The 21358-nt window shown below is 36.8% G+C and overlaps 1 protein-coding gene across 7 annotated transcripts in view; it reads right to left on the bottom strand.

The window, feature by feature from the left end:
• Positions 1-21358, bottom strand: part of BCAS3 (BCAS3 microtubule associated cell migration factor) — a 483012-nt gene that overhangs the window by 282861 nt on the left and 178793 nt on the right. For 5 of the 7 annotated variants that reach the window (XM_054008055.1, XM_054008052.1, XM_054008053.1 and 2 more), the window contains exons 16-20: positions 20060-20210; positions 11935-11979; positions 3368-3492; positions 2499-2664; positions 1199-1299 (exon numbers count right to left, since the gene is read on the bottom strand). In XM_054008055.1, the coding sequence (XP_053864030.1) occupies positions 1199-1299; positions 2499-2664; positions 3368-3492; positions 11935-11979; positions 20060-20210 (588 nt within the window). The remainder of the gene's footprint in view (positions 1-1198; positions 1300-2498; positions 2665-3367; positions 3493-11934; positions 11980-20059; positions 20211-21358) is intronic. The other 2 variants (XM_054008056.1, XM_054008054.1) reach the window with 1 other exon arrangement.

Here is a 21358-nt window from a genome sequence, read left to right on the forward strand (position 1 = left end):
TATCTCCCGTAAATGTAAACAAACATGTTTGTCTTAGTGACTGGTTGAACCAGAAATAGGACTGAGTGGACTTGTAGGCTCTAAAGTTTTTAATTATTTTGTTTTTGAGTGCAGTTATGTGAAAAAAAATATATCGTGAAAATGCAACTTACAAATGTAGAAAAAAAGATTGCACTACAATACCTGTATGAGGTGAACTGAAAAGTACTATTTCTTTTATCTTTCTTACAGTGCAAATATTTGTAATAAAAAATAATAATATAAAGTGAGCCCTTTACACTTTGCATTCTGTGTTGTAATTGAAATCAATATATTTGAAAATGTAGAAAAACATTCAAAAATATAATAAATTTAAATTGGCATTCTATAATTGTTTAACAGTGCGATTAAAACTGTGATTAATTGCAACTTTTAAAAAAAATCTAGTTAATTTGTTTTACGTTAATCACTTAAGTTAACTGCGAATAATTGACAGCTCTACTTTTTATGGCATATTTTTAACCTGAAGCAAATTTTTCTAGTTGAGCTACAAATGGCTATTTTCATTAAATTAGGAACTTGTTGAGACATTTGACCAGGGCCATCAATAGCCATTTTGGTGCCCTATGCAGCCCCCAAGCCTCTTTGAGGGGACTGACTTGGGAGACAAGGAGGAACCACCCTCTAGCACTCACCGCTGGCACGGCTGGGAGCCAGGGGAGCAGAGTAGGCTGGGGGCGGGGCTGGGGCAGAGCAGAATTGGGAGGAGGCAAGGCAGGAGTGGAGCAGGGGCGGGGCCATGGGGAAGAGGTGGAGCAGGGGCGGGGTCCATGGGGAAGAGGCGGAGCAGGTGCCCCAAATTTCCTGGTGTCCTACTCAGCTGCGTACTTTGCGTATGGGTAGGGACGGCCCTGCATCTGACATAACTTTAACTACATACATTTCAGCATGCTGCTACATTTCTAAAATTTTATTTGATTGAATTTTTCATGTTGAAAAGCGTCTAAATCATCATTCATTCCGCATCCATTGCCTTATAGAATAAACATTCCCCAGTCACTAGTATTTGCACACTGGATTTTTTTTTTTTTTAAAAAGGCTTGTTGATAACAATGCTATCTTGTCTCAAGAATGTAAGTTAAGAAACTGTTTTAGAAAGTCATCATTTCACATTAAACTTACAAACATACAAAAAGACAAAAAGTACTAAACTACTTACAGCCAGAGAGCAGATATTGATAATACTGCACTGCATCTGCAGCTAGGAGCAATGGATGGTTTGCATTAAATGGTGGTTGCAGTTCATTCCACTGAGGAGTTCTGAGGACACAAGAATATTAATATTTAAGCTAATACAGAGAATGTAAATCAGTGTCTGTGTCATCACGAGCTTGTACAATGTTTATAATTATTTAAATTAGCTTGTTCAAGCACGGAAATACACAGCAGTCAGTTGAAAAGTGTGACCAACTCTCACAGACTGTTCGGTGCTGACACGTTTTTGCGGACAGTACTATATACTGAACACAAAAAGGGATCAAGACAGTTTAGAAAATGTTGGTGAACTCTATGTCATGCTAGCACTGTTTAATATTAACACACAACAGAACCCGGGGAACATTTGTGTTTTCTTATACTACAGTTTCTACTGTTCTGTAAAGGAAAACAAGCAGCTACAAAACTGTGAAAACAGAGCTGTGTAAAGTTATTGACTATTGATCCAATTAGAATTTGCAATTCCATTACAACCTGCTCATTTCAACAATAATGGTTTAGAAGACCGTGTTGTAATTTTAATTAGGGCTGGCCACTCCTAAATAGCTTGGTAAATGAAATATTGATTAATCCAGTCCAGGAATGAGTAGTACTAAAGAATATCGGAGCCTACAAAAATCAATGGGAAAATATTTTAAAATGTCGAAAGCACTGACAATATTTTCTCATCAATTTCTGTTTGTTTTATTCCACAAGTCAGGACTAATTTCTTCAACTATGATTGATAAGATTCTACATTCAACTACTTACAGGAAGTCTTGCCTAGCTTCTTGCTGTATGTTGCACACTCCAGTCATACATCTCAGTGCAGAACTTCAGTACTATATTTTCACTGCTAGAAAAATTAACTGTTTCTACTCTTAGTAATAAAAAGAAGCTAAATTATATTTGATTATTTTAAAGGAAATTAGCATTGATTTCTACACCATTCAACAGCTAACTCTAAACTTGTGTAGATTGACTGTGTGTCTAGATGGGGTGGTAGAATTTCATGCTTTATTAAAAATATAGGACCAATTTCTGATCTGATTGGAGTCATAAAAGGTTTTGCTACTGACTTTCAAAAGATCTGGATTTAGTGCTTATCAAATGTTCAATCCTGATTGGTGTGCTGGATGGAGCTGAATAACTCTCAATTTCTACTGAAGTCAATACGGGCTGAGGTCATGCGCCTATTTCCTAAAATGGGCTCAGCACGTGTTGAATAAGGACAAAGAGAAGAGCAATGCAAAGGGATGAGCTACCTAACCAATGTCCAGCTGGCTCTCGGACAGGTCACCATTTCCAAAGGAGTGTCATCACTGATCTTCGGAGCAGTGCTGAGTGGACGTGGTTCCAATACGTGTTCTACCAGGGTACCGTAACAACTGATAATATACAGGGATTCCACCACAAACTGTTTTGATTGATCTATGGGCAAGAAAACATGGAAAACATCTATTATTACAACAGAATAGCAGAAACAGAAAATATCTACAATAGCAGTGGCTTTCCTAAATTAAAAAAAAAATTGCCCTTTTTACAAATGTTCGTGGTTGACCATGTCAAATTAACATAATGAGGGGAGATTCTGGAGTGGTATGGGGAAGTAAAGCACAGAGCATGCTTCTTTCTTCCCTGACATTCACAAAGGACCAATTACCATATATGACAACTAAGTGGGGCGGGTTCCCTGACTGCCTCCTTGGAATGGGGTGTATTTGAGTAGTTACGTATTACCAAATCTATGTTTAGGTAGCTACTTCCGACAGGTACTTCACCCTAGAAATATGGAGCAGCTTCCAAAATGGCTGCAGGGCCACTCCTGAGTAGCACATCAGAGGCATCTCTGAACAGCATCGGATCACAAGTGACTTTGTGGTCATTACTTGACTCATTTTGCAATTTTTATTTTCTTGTAAATTGGTCCTGTATCGTAATGGCACACTCCTGATGCCCTCAGTTTCCAATGACTTCCAGAAGTTTGACAGACACCATGTATAGTTGCAAAGATAATTAATAAGTAAAAAGAACAGATACACAGTATTTGGTCAGGAGCTATTTTATAATGAGATAAACCAAAAGCAAGATAAATACAAAAAAATCTAATCTAATTATTTTCTAATAAACAAACCTTTTTCTCTTTTTAGACCTGGATTGTTTGCAAACCAGGATCTTGATGAACCGAAGACTGCAGCAACACAAAACTCTCCTCCCACAGATTTACTAGGTGAAATCTGTGGAGCTGGTTTGGTTTTGCTTAAAATAAAAACAAAGTAAAATTAACACAAGGTAATTCTCAAAGTTACATTTACTAGTGATCCAAGAGGGCCCTCACTCAACTTTCATTCCAAGTCCCAAGGCCCTGATTTTCTGAATTACTGAGCACTTCCAGCTGTCACTAGTTTCAACTGAAATTGTGAGTGCTCACAGTTTCTGAAAATCAGGCCCCAAGTGTTCCTTAACTGCTGACCTTTACAAACAGGACTGTCTAATAATGCAGAATTGTTTAAGTTGTTTGAAAGACGCAGTATTGCATATCTGCAATCATCAGGAACAACTTCCAGATTGGATGCAAACATTTTTACACATCTTATAATCGAGTCACTGGGGAAAGAAAGTCTAGATTCTGGGTCAATCACTTTAGTTGGCTTCCATTTTCTTGCATTTTTAAAGAGGAGACACTGACAAACAATCCTAACATGTTCTGCGGTGCAGAGCTATCTATGTTTGGTTTCAATTCCGCTGTGGGAGAAATGGGATGGGAGCAGAGAGACGAGAGGAAGGAACATGCAGCGGATACAAGGCAATGGAGACAACATGTACAATAATAATGCTATGCAAAAACGCTATTGCACAGAATGAAATTAAGAAATGCTGTCCTCTGGGACACCATAGAGTGCATGTAGCAGATCCAATGGTATGTAATTAGGTTCAGTGACGATACCATTCAACATTTTTTCTTCTTGTATCCTTTAAAAAACATGTGTTTTTATAATTTTGCCTGGGTGAAATTGATCAAAGGCCAATCTAAACCAGGAATCTGGAAATTAATTAAGACCCCCCCAACACTGGAGGATTATGTTCGGTTTTACATGTATTCAGAATCATTTTCGGAGCAATGTTCATTTCCTCAGTTAATTTAACCACAAAATAAATAGGGCTGCCTGAGATGCTATTTTCCCTTTGCCACAGTCCCAGCATTCTCCTTTCCCACAATCCCAGTCTCCCTTCTCCCTCATCTGTCTGTTTCATCCCTCTCTCTACTTCTGTTTCTCTCATACGCCTTTGCATTGCCACCTTCTCCCCTTTGCTTATTTTCTTTGCTGGCTTTGTTGTGCCACAAAACACCATCCTTCCGTGAGTGCTGAATTTATCATATTCTCTGTTCTCATTCCTCTGCATTTTTGAACGATGTGATCTTCAACCCCAAAGGTATAAGCAAGACCCTATTTTTATTGCATTATCATGGACTCAAGTGGCAGAAAACCAAACAGAAAAACAACGGATAATAAAACAACCCTAGTCTGGTGTGTAATTATAAAGGTACTTGCGTCGTTCATATTAGTCAGCATTTTTTTTATTATTAACAGCTTATAAGTTGGTGATGTGGCTCAGCAGAAATGAACCAGCAGTAACCAGCAAGGATTTATTTCAACAGAAGCAAATTTTTAATCAACATAATTAAAAAATCAAGTTACCATAAGCAAAAGCAAATATAACAAGAAGGATTCCTTGAGCTGGGCTTCAAACAGCCTTCTCTGCCCCTGCATGGATCAGCTCTACCCTCCCAAAGGCATTCTCATCTTCCCATATCTCCACTAGTCTTGTTTAAAACTCGATCCTGCTCCCCTTGAGGTCAATGGCAAAATGCTCACTGACATCAATAGAGAAGGATCAAGCCCTTACAGCCCTTCCTGGGTGCACAGTGAAGCTGGAGTGTGATGGGAAATGAAGTAGTGTCCCTGGAGAGTATCATGCCATTATTTCCAAGCATTTAAAATTCAGCTGAGGGAGGGATGGGTGGACGGGGGCGGGAAAAAGTGCCTTCAACAAGAACTCATCCAAGGAGTGAATATTTTTTCTAGACCATTGAGAGAAATTGGCTTTGTCATTTTTAAGATTGAGAGAAAAGATTAATAGTTTGCAATGATACTGCATTTTCAGGCAAAGATTTCAACGGACTTTATAGACAACAGAAATATATCTCCCAACACCCCCGGGAAGACTGTATTATGCCTGTTTTAGAGATGGGTCAACTGAGGCACAGAGAGGTTAAGCTGCTTGCTGCAGGTCACACACACAACGAGTCTGTGGTCACATAGGAGAATGTTTTGTTTTGAAAAACCTCTCAAAAGACTCTTCATTACACTGACTTAGGGCCTGTGCCAAAGCCACAAAAGTCATTGGAAAGACTCCCAGGGACTTCTGTGGGTTTCTGATCAGGCCCCTGCCTCTCTTGCATCTGTGAAAGACCAAAATGCCCCAAAAGAGCAATTACACTGTATTGTATCAATAACCCGATTACTGATCTACCACACAGCACCTGATATATCAGATTGTTACAACTCTAATTACAGACTACTGGGTCAGAAATCTGTGTTCTAAAAAGTTCCCAGCTATAGATTGTTAAACTGCCTTGTTTCCAAAGGAACTATCACAATTTACATTAAAATGTTAGAACTGGCATTGAAATATTAAAATGTTGCTAGATTTTATCATACTTTTTTTTTTTAAAATAGCTTATAAAAGCAAGATTTTCTACCATTTCTATCACAAACAATGTATCAATCACTACTTTTTAGTTCCTTAACTTCCAATGAAAAGGTATCAATAGATTATTAACACATGATGAGGGTCTCTTGCAGAAATGGAAGTGGAAGCTTAAATATATGCACATATGAATATTGCTATTTATTGAAATACACCTCAATCAATAAGTGATTGTATTTCATATAGAAACAGGCGAGTCTGGTATGACAGTAACTTGCATATGACTGGTTGCATCTGAAGCAAAAATTGAGTGTGAGTATGATCGAGATGTATTAATTTCTTCTGTCACCAGTTTTGCAGATAATTGTGAATATTTTAATAGTAAAATCTTAGAACAACAAAAATATTTTTGGGGGGAACATATGCATGAAAAGATAGGAAAAGAGGAAAATATACTCTGGGTCAAATTCTGCTCTCAGTTACACTGGTGTAACTCTTGGAATAACTTAATTGGCTTCAATAGAGTTTTATGAATTTACAGCAGTGTAACTGGTCTTCTAATCATAAAAATGAAAATCTCTATTGGGGCTTTTTCCACCCCAACTGCCAAAGAATTATGCTTGTCCAAAAACAAATATAAGCACATTTAAAGGAAATTATATAAACTACATTATATTTACACCATATCTTTACAACATACATCTTTCAAGGCATGCTTTTAAGTGTTGGTTTTCAGTGCCAAAACATTTTCTGTTCAAGAATAATGTTTTGTAGACAGAAAGTGGAGACCTTGTAAAACATGGTTCTCATGTGGTTAAACTTAGTACTGTTAAAAAAAAGTTGTGTATTATATTTGGTTTAGACATATTTCTGAACAAATTATAATGATGTCAACAAATCCATACTGGAAAGTTTTATAACACAGGAATATTTAATGTTACCCCCAGTCTTAATTTACCAGAGAGTTTTCTTTAATACATTCCCAAACTACTTTCCCTTAAAGGACTTCTAGAATTCAGTGGCTTTCAAAACTGATACGTAATGTATATTCATATAATTGTGAATTTTTTTAACATCTTCTTGGAAACTATAAATCCTAATTATTATGTGTACGTGATCAACTTTTCAAGCTTCATAAATGATAACAAAACAAGAATGGTGACGATAGGTGGTGACTAACTTGTTTCTACTGTGAACTCCTGCTCTTTACTCCCCCTTAACCTGTCGACACCTCATAAATTTCTTTGAGTACTGAAATTATAAGCCAATTGGCATCACGTTAAAAAAATAAATTTAAATGAATATTTAAAGTATAATAACTTTCAACACCTTAAACCATAATTTTTATTACAAGGGATAAGATGCAACAAGATAAAGCTAAAAAAAGAATCAATCAGTTTATAAAACAAGATGGGAAACTAATGAGTATAAAGTATACATTGTCCTTATTTTCACTGCGTCACCTTGACAGATGATTGCACTATATTTAACAGATACCAAAAAGATCAAAGATCCTATTTTTCTAGGTCTGGGTCTTTTTGACTACTGTACATGGACCAGCAAGGCAAAAAGACACAACTAATAACAATGGGACCCATAACCCCCCTCCTGTGGGCCAATCTGCAGGAAAGGACAAAAAGGTGGAGGACATCTCTTAGAGGTTCTCTCTGATGGAGACTTCTTCCTAATTATTTCGTTAGTGGTGCTGGGGAGTGTTCTCACCTGCCCCTCCAAATGAACAGGCTATAGGCCCAACTCACAAACCCTATAGATCCCTGGGATCTACAAGAGACCAGGGCCATCTACCTTCAGCCACACGGGTCCTGGGCCACCCACACCACTTCGCCATGCTCTGGCTCCAATGGAGCCACTCTCGCAGCCAGCAGCAGGGTGGGGTAAGGCCATATGGAAATGGAATACTGATTCTGGATGCTTTTTATTTTCATCTTGAGCTCTGCAGCAAGCAGGAGGAGGGTATGGAGGTGGGGACCAATGAGATAATGCATGTCCTCCGCCTGCACCTCTTACCACACAAATCCCTTCTTAGGTCTGGCCTCTCAGGTCTGGGGGAAGACACTGCCTTTATGCATGGGAGGGAGATGTATGTGAATAGGATCCCCTCTGCATGTGGATCTCAGGAGCACAATTTAGCACAATAATAAAACTTCACCCCGCTTTAACTCTAATGCAAGTTTGTTTGAATTAGTAGTGAAAGACAGGACCCTATATACCACATCTTCGAGTGCTCTACAAGCTCTTACTCCAATTGAAAACAGCAGCAAATCTCCTATTAAAAGCCAAATTTGTCCTACAGAGAAGCAAAGAAATGCCAGCAATTTTTTTCTGAAACAGCGACCAAGCTGGGTACAGAACCCAGGAATTCCTGTCCCCCGGCTAATGTGCTAACCACTAGGAAACAATGCCTTAAATAATTTCTTATTGCACTTAGTAGAAGATTAAAATTGAAAATGTTCATGAGTTCACCAGTTAAAATGTCAAAAAAAATTAAGCCCCTACTTTCTGAGTAGTATCAAAGCTGCACAATAAATATTTAATTTCCCCATACATGTAGGTCCTGATTCAGGGGAGCAGTTAAGCACACACTTAAATCTATTCAGGAGAGAACTTAAGTCCCATTGACTTCAATTTAAAGTTAAACACATGCAAGTGACCGTCCTGCACTTTTAAGATGGAGTGACCTGGAGGAGAAAAGAGGGGGAGCTGGTAAATGCCCCCCGGGTAATTACGGAATAAACATGGGGGTACCTGCACTGTACATTTTTATCTGCCAGGTGGTCCCAGACATCTAATAATAAAGTTGCGGCCTGATTAAACCCAGGTCAAATGTCTCCTGTCCTTCTTTTGGCATAGCCAGAAAAGGTGCTGTCCTCATATAGTAACGCTTTCCTGAGTCTGAATGTTGCTGAATGACAACCTATATCTTATTTAAACGCATATAAGGTTTGTGCATGTTCTGGGAAAAATTAGAAGAGCAATTGCTTTAGAAAAGGACTTAAAGAGAAAGCAGTTGATAAACAAGAGAAAGGCCCCATTTCCTCAGATCTTGCAAAGAAGAGACTTTGAGAAATAAAATGTAGGCTTTTTTCATGCCTACAGTATAACAGGAAAAATGATTATTTTAGAAATTAAAGATAATTGCTGATTGTTGTAACAAATCCTTAGGCTTAACTTCTACAAATGTCTTTTTTGTTGCATCACAGTAAAAGTGTTTATAAAAGGATCATAGCAGTGATATTAATTTAAACATTCTGAATTTCGGTTTTGTTTTGTTGTATGAGATTTAAGGTGAATTATAAGTAGTAAAATATTTTTTTTATCTAAGCAGACAATTATACAGTACCAAAAACAGGCATACAGGGTTTCTCAAAAAGCTACATCTGTCGGAAAAATAAATTTTACCCTTTTAAATATGAGTCTTAAAATTGTGGTTTCATAAATGAAATAGTTACATGAAATTCTTTTAAAATTCATTTTAAAAAGCAAAAAAAGGTAAGACATTCATATTGCATTATTGTATGTTTTTAGCTTCAATCTAGGAGATTAAAATCTACTAATTAGGTAAAAAAGATAATTTACATACATATGATATAATAGAACTGATCTACAATTTACACTGTATTTGGGTTAATTAGTCTCATTCTACCTGTTTAGAATTATGTTACCAAAGAATAAGTTTTCATGTTTGTTGCATTAACAAAGACACCAACTGACAATTACTATCTGCAACCTACAAACTGGTGAACAACTGAAATCTCTAAAATGTTAATGTATTTTAATTTTGAAGGAAAAAGATATATCAACAATAAATTAGTAAACAAACTGGTAAATAATGTCTTTCAAATTACCGGCAGGAAAACAGTGCATGAAATTTACAGTTACATTTGCAAGAATACTCAAAAATTGTATCTCTCTCAAGAATAACCATGGTGATGTTAAATTATAAATGTTGTAAATAAATTATGGTAGTTAATAGTGTTTTGCCTAAAAACAAGGAAATAAAGACATGATCCCAGTTTCCATTCCATGGAGCAAAGAAGAAAAACTACTCCAAAAATATTTACAGGCCCTTAAATTCAACAGACAATAAATTGTCAAATCTTTGCTCACTTTGCCGACATAATTTGAAGTCTCATTAAGATTTTAATGGAAACAACATGCCCTACATCTTTTTCATTCCCTGCCCCCATTTTTTTGTCCCAATGTCTGTGTAGGCAAGTAAAGACTATTTTCTTGTGCACCAACACTGGCATCAAACAGACCACAAAAGAGTCTTGTAAAAGACAAGCAATGATTTTAAAGTCTATTATATTTCATATATTCCTCTCTTTAATCTAGGTCTTTTAATCTTGTTTCACTCTAAAATCATTTCTGGTTGACAAGTGTCTATGACTGTCTTTGTTGAAGCTAGGGGAGCCTGCTTTATGAATCTAGGCTACTGATGCATCCTTTTATTAGATAATCCACCTTCAAAACTTTTTGTCTGATGCCTGTATAGTTAATAGGGAAAAACTATCAGATGGAATGCTCAATTACATGGAAAACTACATTTACAAATGAATCTTAGGAAGATAATTTCAGTATGTATGCAAAAACACAGGTTATTTTACCCCAAAAGGGCCTATCTTGAACTCTCCAGTACTTTGAGTTATTATTTCTCGTAATATCTGCAGCACAAATGCTTTCATAATTCATTTATATTTTAAAAACTATTTTGATGCTACAGTATAGACACTAGTATAACCCTCACATAGTAACTATCCCCACTATAAGGAAATTCCACGTTATTTCCTTTTGTTCTTGGCCCTTATTTAATAGAAATTGGTGCCCCATTATTCTTGTATTTAAGCTAGTTCAAATATCCCTTTCAGTATCTATCCTTTCCATTCGCTTAAGAATGTTGTAGACTGTGAGGTTCTTAAGCCCCATTTTTCCACAGAATATAGATTGAGGGATAATATTCTGATCTGGATGTAACAGGGATATATGTGAACAATTCCCATTAGTGATCATGAGAGCTGCATATATAAATCACTACACACTTATAGTATGTAGTCCCCAATAGCTCTTGAAATCTTCTGCCTAAAATCCTCACACCCCCATATCATTCTAGTTATCTAAATCTGTACCCGCCTGATCATACTCTTTTTAGAATAAAGTAACGAGGAGAGTACACAATACTGCAAGTGTGGCTGCACCAGTCTCTTGCACAGAATAACTTCTTATGATTACTTTTAATGCTTCCATGCCTGTACAGTATTTTATAAGCTGGTTGTGGCAATATGCTGCAATGTTAAATGTTTAAAACATTTTATTACAAAAATGTGCTGACTATTAAGAAACAACATGTCTTTTGACATGGTGATAAGAACTTCGGAATGTCTGTTTATTTAGTGTTCTTAAAAATGTTTCATCATTTAAAGTGGTTTCCTGAGTGGGAAATGGTTAGTCATTAGAATATTATTATTTCATTTCTCTTAGTTTAGTATTTTATTATTACCTAATTTGACGTTCTACAGAGAAACCTATAGTAGCTGGTGTCTTCTGTCCATAAGCAAGGAAAGTGTTTCGACACTACACGGTGTGAAGTGTGTGTGTATGAGAGAGAGAGAGAGAGAGAGGCATTATGTTTTTAGAACAGATATTGTATTCACCTTTGCCTATCTGGATTATTTTTTATCTTTTCTAACATCTCGGCTACTTTAAAAACTAAATTTCCCTACTTCAAATATTAATTAAAATGTCAACTTTAAAATATTAAATATCATGAGAGAAACACAATACACATATTTGTTTCTTGAACACTTGATGGCGAATATTTATCCATAGTTTAAAAGTAGGTGATAAGTATACAGTGCTTCCACCTATGGATCAGCCCATGCAGTAAAAAAAACAATTTGAATGTAAAGTTATTTTCAGTGATAACACCAAATGAATTATAGGCATGCTGGGATTGAACTCAGAACTCACCAAGGAGCTTTTATGGAAAAACATCCTGCTCCAAACAGGTAAGGTCTTCATGTAAAGGGGAAAAATGCACAAAAATTAGATGAAAACTCATTATCAACAAGTACAGTGTACATCATGCTATTAAGATTTAAGATAAAGGTAAATAAAATAATTTTCATAACTGTTTGCAAGGCCCCTGAAGGTATGCTGAACTCTAATGTAACCAACATGCTGATGAGGCCCACACCCTCCAAACACTTACTCATGTGAGTAGCCCCACTGACATCAATGTGACTACCCATGGAGGCAAGTGTTTATAGGATCAGACCCTTCATGCAGTAACTGCTGTAAATATAGCATCCACATGCTGCTATTGCTTTTAATATGGACAGATTTTGAAAAGTTAGACAGTATCGTTTTCCTTTTTGAAATGCTCTGGCAATGCCTTGTAAGAGGCACTACAGAGGAAACACAGAGCTGAGGGCCTTAAAACAACGTTCAAGTCAACATTAATAATCAGATGAACGAAGTAAATTAGCATCAACGGCAGCAGATGTGTGGGTGTTTGTCATTAAATGTTTAAAATCTGACAACGAGAGTCGAAAAAAATAATTGCCAGAAAGAGATCAGTCCAATAATAAATAAACTTCAGGTAGAACAACCATCTTTTAGGGAAGTTCTCCCCCCTCTCTCTTCCCCATTTTAAAAACACAATCCTGGAAATGAAAATGCATAACAGTGGCATGACACGCTAGTCTTTTTTCCTTACAAGCTAGTTTGGAATGCAGCAAAGAAAAGAATCACTAATTTTAAATGCAACATCCGATATAAAATCTAATACTGATGCACAACTTAATATGTTTGGCCACTTATTAAAATTCTCTCTACAGCACAAAATCAGTTTTAAAAACTATTTTCTATAATGTATAGTACAGTTTTTAAAACCAAGCCCCACCACTACCAATTTTTTAATCAGTTTGTTTGTTTTAAATCATCCTGGCATAAGCCATAATCATACTGACATTTGTATCCAGTGTATATATATCTCCTCACTGTATATTCCATTCTATGCATCCGATGAAGTGGGCTACAGCCCACGAAAGCTTATGCTCAAATAAATTTGTTAGTCTCTAAGGTGCCACAAGTACTCCTGATCTTTTTGCGGATACAGACTAACACGGCTGCGACTCTGAGACCAAATTAAAGGTATTACAAGCTCTGCAGCTTTATCATGTATAGTAACGTCTCTTTTAATTAAATTGTTTTCACACACATGCCTACTGGGGTCCCAGTTCTGCATCAAGGTTCACTAGGGTGGAACCATCAGCCCTTCAGGAAATGCCTAGCCATTCTAGAATAGTGCTAGAACCCTGTTTAATTGGATGAACTGACTTCTAACACAGACAGCGAGTTATTGTCCCAAAAGCCACACCAAGGATTCATCAACAGATTAACCAAGTGGTGCTGCACTTAAGAAACCTTTGACAAAAAACAGAACTCTCCATTATTCTGCACAACCCATTACCAACATACTCAAGAGCCAAGGATCTGCCTGGCCTAAATCTGTAAAGCCATTAGCTAGTGGTCTAATCATGAGACTAGGAGCTGGGAATTTCTGAGTTGTAATCCTGGCTGAGTCCTACCTAAAGCAAATCAGTTTACCTCTCTGCCTCAGTTTTTCCATTGGTAGAAGCAGGGAAAATAATACTTACCTAAGATCACAAGGACATTGAAAGAATTAAGTATTTGTTTGAAAATTCTATACATTATTATTACATTGAACAAGTTACCATGAAATCTTTTTTCAAATCACAAAAATTACCACTGTCTTTTTCAAAAATAAACTAAGTGACCAACACAGATTTAACTCAAACCGCACATTTTCAGTATAGATTAGATTTCTTGTAGCACAGAAAAACTGCAGTTACATTTAAAAAAACAGCTTACATTTGTAATACAAAGTCTGTATACATGTCAGATAGCACAGCAGTAACCCCTTTTTGTTCCGCGGTTCCCTGCTTTCCTTAATTTACAATTCATTTCTGTGATCTTTTACACAAGCAACTGAACATGTTTTACAATTTGCTTCACACAGCATGGTTGGTTTGTTAATAAAAAAAGACAATGTACAAATTACAAGATAACCCATCCTTGAATTGACAGCACCAGATGGCTATGCTGGGTGACAATAACACAGCAATGTCAAGGCGGGGGGGAAAAAAGCCACTGAAGTTCTATGTTGCAGTGGCTCGAATGCCAAGTGCACATAAGAGAGTATATTGGGAATTGTCTGCCAACGGAAAAAATATTAAATGATGGTGATTATGATTCAAAATTCAAACCATATTTTTTATTTTTTCACCTAGTTTTCAATCTGGTCATGAGTTTTAAGAAATCCAAAACTTATTTGATTTTGCTGCTTTAGCACGTTTTTTAAAAATATGTAACTATTCAAGATCTTAATAAATTCAACAATATCTACTTACCCTAACCCCCCATTACTATCAGGTTTCCCTGATATTTCATAAAGAAATTGTGACATTTGAGCAAAATGAGGGATAAATCGCAATACTTTAAACAAATTACAAAAAGCTAGGGCTGCTTCTTTATTACCAAAGTTTAGTATACTCATTCTAATTCTTCAGATGATACAATAACCATGTTTGAAAAATGTGACCAAAACAGAAAGTTTTCAATAAACGTCCAGGAACACTGATCATTGTCTTTCTAAGCTTTGACTTGGATTTAGTTTTAATGCATACTAGATTTTTTTTCAGTTGTTGCCTACGTAATTGGATCATGATATTGCTCTTCTTATTTTTGTTTGCATCACTAATCGGACCTGGGATAAATTAAGCTCGTCTGAGTCAAAATACATCAAACGGATATCAATGATTTTCTGAACAAATAGTACAGGAGATGGGAAACATTAAAATGATAAAATCTCAGCCCGTTTCAACATCAGAGACTTTATCTACATTTCCCTCTCCTTATTTTATATAATAAAAAAAAGCAGGAGGAGGGGAAATGGATAAAGTTTCACATATATGAACTCAAACCTTTCAAAGAGGAAAAATCAGATTTGTTCCTGTTCTTGTAAGGAGCACTGTAAGGCTTTGTTTTGGCAAGAGACTACTACAGAAATTGACATATGGGGGTTTCAGTGTAGCTATGTTATATTTGTGACTGAAGTACGATACCAACATAAATGACCATCCCTTGAGAAATTTAAAATAAATGCTGCTGTCAAAGGAGCAAACATTTACAAGAATTTTCCTTTGTAGCAATTACTTTATCATTTATTTCTTCTTCTCTGTTACAGTTCATCTATTTTACCACATTCGTATGAACTGGAAACTAAATAAAATTCACTCCACTGAAACAGGATGTACTTATAATAGGTCAACTGCAAACACAAAGCTTTCCTCCAATTAATACATTCAAGTGCTGTCTTTTTTTTAAATGGTCCCAAGACAGTCAGATTGTCTAGTTTTCTATTGCTTCTCTCAGGAAATAAATCATTTGTCCCTACATAGAAAACTCCCTTTTAGGATTTATAAGCGCTTTGCAAAAAAAATGAATGAATTAGGGCACACCACACTTTTCCAAAGGAAATCAGTATTATTCTTCCTATCTGTTAATGGGGATACTGACACAGAATGGTTCAGTGACTTACCCAAAGACACAGTGGAAATCTGTGGTGGAGCCTACATCTCCCAGCCCCCATGCCCAGGCTTTAACTACAAGATCGTCCTTCTTTCTTGAAAGTGTAGAGAGTCCCTTTAGGGAATCTTTTGTGGTGTTAAAGTGTTGATAGGACAAACTGCAGGAAAGCGAGTCAAGAGGCTTATTAAAAAATTGGGGGTAAGAGTGAAGTGCCAAATGGAGACGGCAGAATAGACAGTTTAAGAGAAAGTGGTGGGGGAATGAAAAAGTCAAGGGAAGAAGCACAGGGAGGAAACCAAAGAAAGAACAGTCATGGGAAACAAGAGATGCCATTTTTCTTGGTATTCAACACTAGGGGTGTAACCTGCATTCAAAACAAAGGAGCTTAATGAGTGGTCAGAAAATGTTCTGAGTTTTGCAGGTTTACTTGACAAAAAAAGCTCCAGTGAGAAACACCATGATGACGCAACTCCTGATTCTTATATTTCATTCCCATGTGGCTAACTATGGACTCATTCTGAAAGTTTACTCCTCTCTGGTTGCCAAGAAAAGAACATGTTGATTTGAGATCGATAATATTAAGGGCATTGATTAATCTTTTTGTACGAAAAAATATTTTGTTGTCCTGGAAAAAAACAGAACAAAAACAACAACTATTTGCTTGATGAATCCAGTTATAAATGCTGCTTAAGTATTCTAATGAAAGAAGCGCTTTTCAGATGCTAATAACTAATAAAGCAGACAAATCTAAAACTAGGAGTTATCTGTTATTGTTTTAGTCTTGCTTTTTCTTTCTGGAATTGTACCATAATAGATTTAAAATCTGATTTTTAAAAGCAACAGAAAGAACCAATTTTGATGACCACTGTATAGTAGTTGTAAAATCCAACTGATTTCAAGCACTTCCTCCCTCTCTGATCCCTGCACAATCACAAGGTTAAGCAGCTGCTTCCAAAGACTGCCTTGTTTCCTTGAAGCACTGCTTAAAGGTGCTGACCACGTAGGTGTAAATACATCTGTCTTTTGCCATTTGTAGTAATACATGCCTCCTACACTTCTTAGAGCTAGGCACATGGTCCCTGTCCTGTCTAAATATTACACCGTACAGACTTACATTGCTATGTGTTTCTAGAAATATGAGGGCAGATGTTAAATATGTCAAACACACGCTTTGCCCCCTGGAGGTTTAAGTTAAGGCTGCTGTCTCAATTTGGCCATTTTAGGCATGCCAGGCTTCTTGGATCCTAGGCATTCCTCTTAAATCTCTGCTTTGTAAATACAGCTTTTCATGTTAATTTTGTGTACTTTCATCAAATATTTTGGACACAGAACAAAAGAAGGCAGCCATAAGCTTAGTATTACACATTTACACAGGATTTGCTGACTATTATCAGCCCATTCATGAAAATTGTACTTACATAGCTGGGGTCCTTTCCATGATCATCTCCGCCCCCCCCCCCCCATAAGTCTCATTGAATATTTTGTGCTCAATTCATTTTAAAAATTACACAAAAGAATAGGATAGGGCAATGTTTGTGAATAGGAAATTTACATGTGGAAAAAGCCGAGCATGAACTACACACTTAAGATAGGTATGAAATAATATGTAGAAATAAAATGCAAGATTTCAGTTATTTCTGCATTACTTGTACAAAATTTCAATGGCATCACCAGCACATTTTTTTTTTATAAATGGCCTCAGAAAATGCAGCAAAAATTACCACTGAGAACCACAACGCTGACTTTTACCGTCTTCCCCTTCTGTCACTCCAATCATGTTATTCCCCTCCTCACGTCTCCACTGGCTTCTTGTCTCCTTCAACCATCTCTCTTGCTCTCAGTTCCAACAGGGCCTATCACTGTGGTTCAAGCTCCCTGTGCTCAACTTCAAGAGTCTATGTGTCTGTGCCGAAACCTACATTCTCAGATCCTCCTCCTCCCACTGTTGTGCTCCTCCTAGTCCTTTTGCTCAACTCCTCTCTGTCTCCTTCTCCCACTCCTGACTTAGAATCATAGAATATCAGGGTTGGAAGGGACCTCAGGAGATCATCTAGTCCAACCCCCTGCTCAAAGCAGGGCTGATCCCTAGACAGATTTTTGCCCCACATCCCTAAATGGCCCACTCAAGGATTGAACTCACAACCCTGGGTTTAGCAGGCCAATGCTCAAACCACTGAGATATCCCTCTACCTGTTCCTCTTTTGATGCATACGCCATGCCGTCCCTCCTCCTGGTCATCGGTCTCCCTCCCTCCCTCTCCTCTTCCTTGCTCACTTTCTTTCCCGCATTCATCTCCATGCTCCATTTTCCTCCCTCATCTGTGATTATATTGCAAAAAAAACCAGTTGCAATGTATGCATGGAAGAAATAAACTACAGTTTTCCCTTGTCCCTACTTCTCTGTTGTTCCAAACGTTCTGTCTACAATTCTCTGCACAGTTCAGGGGCAAATCATCAGAGGTGCTGAGCACTTACAATTCCCACCAAAGTCAAGGAGTATCACAGGTGTTCAGCTTTTGCTCGGAACTCGGCACTAAGGCCTGACAAAATTCCCATTCACATCAATGGGAGCAGAACTGGGTGGTTAGATTATATGACCCTTAGGACCTTGCCAGGCATACCTGTAGAGCTATGTAAAGTATAATAATGAATACATTTTATAAAATATCCCTGACATCATATCAGAGAATGAGTAATTAACCAGAATAAAGGTCACAATCCTGAAATCCTTACTCTCTGCTTACTCAAGTAAAATTCCCATTGAAGGGCACTAAGGTGAAATTCACCTGTCCCCATGTGAAATCTAGGTAATGTGGCTTTGAGCAGGTAACTAAGTAAGGGTGGCAAGATGGTACTTACTTGCCAGCCCCCAAACTCCATGAATAGGCTGTGAATAGGAAGGGAGTTGTGCTAGGGTATCCACCTAAGCATGTTTCTCATACATATAGAAGTCTCAGTCAATAAGGGAATGACTGAGTCAAACTTTTAAAATAAAGCTCTACCTGTCGAACCTTCAGGATTTGAGCTTCTCCAGGAAGGAGGGGAAAAAATGCATCATTGAGAGTTTATTCATGAACTGCAGAAACTGGAAGTTTTCAGACTTTTCCAGAGACAGATGGCTATTTAAGTACACAAAATATCAACGGTCAGCTGATACTAGTCAATTTCAGGAGCAAATACCCCAAAATTTTAAAATCTGTGAAACCTGAACTTACTTTGTGCCTCTTTGCTAAGTGTGCATTATATGGTTGGTTAATGTCCTATTTAATAATAAATAAATAAATAACAATAATAATGTACACTTATTTAGTAGTGCTTGTCATACCAGAGGGTCCTAAAGTGCTTTATACACCATACACACAGAACTACTAAAATGTAGCTGACTCTTGGATGGATGGCAAAAATCAACAGGCGACTAGCATCCTGCAGAACAGTAAGTGGAAAGGGAAATTTTGATCAAGGACACGCGAGCAAACACATCTTTGAAAAATCCCACAGGCCCTTTAAGAGCTATGGAGAGGAGAACTTCAACATGTGGCAGCAGACATGCATGTGCTTCAAACCCAAGTCTTAGCCTACTGTACTAAGTTAAACGATTGGGGTGAGGAGTGCTGTGGAGGTAGTCCACCGTACAGGGGTATTAATATCATTATCATTTTAATTACCATAGTGCCAAGGAGCCCTAGTCATGGACCAGTTTTCCACTGTGCTAGGTGCTGTACAAACACAGGAGAAAAAAAGACAGTTCCTTTGTAAGCACCCACGAGTGACCCCTGTGACTGATCAATGAAATCAGAAGGAAATCGGTCTAGTCCTCCTTACCTTAATGCTAAGTGCATGGGATGTGTAAAAGCTGGTGAAAATGAGGAGGATTCTCAGGGTTCCGATGAGATGTGTTTTATAAAAAAAAATTACTCAAATCAATAGGGTACATAGACAGAATTAACCTGTCAGGAAAACATTAGAAACATAGATTTATGTGTATAGGATTTTTCTATATATGTATCTACAGTCACCCCTGGTTTGCTGCCTTTCCATATGTGACAGACAACTACCACTATGGTTGAAGAATTTAGAAATCAAAAACATATTTAAAACAAGTTTTCTTTAAGGTGGAAACTATTCAAGAGATCACCATATATGATTCAACGTAGACCAAGACATATTTTATACTTGTTCCTTATGCATAATGTCTACTCATGTCAATGTAGAATATGTCCATGGAGTGGTTGCAAGAAAATGATCCATCAATCCAAACAATCAAACATTTATGCTTCTGAATTCTTAGACAGATCTGTTTTATGTATTTTTAATACTTATTCTTACTTTCTACCTAAGTTTTGTGCCACGGAATTATATGTACACTGGAAAACAAAGCATAAATCAGAAAAGCATCACTAATCGCATGAATTAGTTCTATGAGTATTTTGTCGAACAACCACAAACAGTGTTAATAAGAAATGTCATGCAGATACACTTACCCTGTGCGTTTGGTGATGGTCCCTAAGGTCATTGGCTGTTTGATTTGTGCAAGAGGTACCACCACAGTCAAACTTGGAAGTGGCAAGAGTCGTGGGTTCCCAGGATTATTATTAGTGAAATTATTGTAAGTATCTTGGTTATTCAGTTTACCTTGAAGAGATGGAAAAAAATTAAAAATTATTACTGGACATTTTTCCCCATTTATCATTTCTGATAACCATATCAAATTAACAGTTTTAAATATACAATAATAGACTTCTATTGATGAAGAAAAAGAAAAAATCTCTACGGAATTCATCTTAAAACGATAGAAAAATATACAGAAGCAGATAAAACAGCAATAAAAATATTTTTCATATCTAAGGAGATGAAGAAATTGTAGCCTATAGTAATAAAGTCAGCCATTTCAAAGTCCAATTGGAGAAGCAGATTCTGAATCCAAATTGTCTATGGAAAAGATAAATACTCTAGAAAGGAATTTTTGTCCTGCAGTACCTCATACTGTGCTCTACATTGAGAAGTTCTGAAAAAGAACATTTTTGCTGCCTCCATGAGTGAAAGCATGGTATCCTAGAACAGCAACCTGCTGCCCTGAAGAAAGGATCGAAAAATACATGCTACTTACATATAAAGAATAAAATGAAGGAAAGTTAAACTAAAATAAGAGAAAAATCAAGAGTTTATTGTAAAAAGAAAAACTTCACTGTCCTTCAAAACAAGAGAAATAAAATAGCCAAAATATAGCATTTAGAAAAGGGAAAGAATCCCCCCCTTCCTCCCCCCCAAACTAAACTTGTTTCAAATTACTAAGACAGAAGGTCTGTTTTGGACATATGCTTAGTTTAGATATGCTTTCCTACTTTCTGTATCATTCTGCAATGACAACCTTTCATTCTTCAGTTAGAAAAGGAAACTAGCTACAAATTTCATGGCCAACAGGGAAAGAAATGTAAAGAAACCAAAGAAAGAAAGAAAGAAATGAAACAAAAAGGGGCCAGTCTGTTTATAATAGAATCAAAAGTACTTTAAATAGACAAGCAACTGTGAATTAAAAGGTTTAGATCATTAACTTGTTTTTCTGTGTTCCTATAATGCTGTGAAATGCTGGCTTTGTCCTTAATCAAAAGGAAGCCATATTGGGAATTAAGTTCCTAAACAACTGATGCATTCTACATAGATATTATACAAATCCCAGGCCAAATCCATACAATCCTGACTGAAGTGTAGCCACCTTTTTTCAAGGAAGAATAACAGCAAAGAAAAGAGTTTCTCACAGGAAGCAGGCTGAAAAGCTATAA

Source organism: Malaclemys terrapin, chromosome 18 (assembly GCF_027887155.1).
Source record: "Malaclemys terrapin pileata isolate rMalTer1 chromosome 18, rMalTer1.hap1, whole genome shotgun sequence".
NCBI classification, from domain to species: Eukaryota; Metazoa; Chordata; order Testudines; family Emydidae; genus Malaclemys; species Malaclemys terrapin.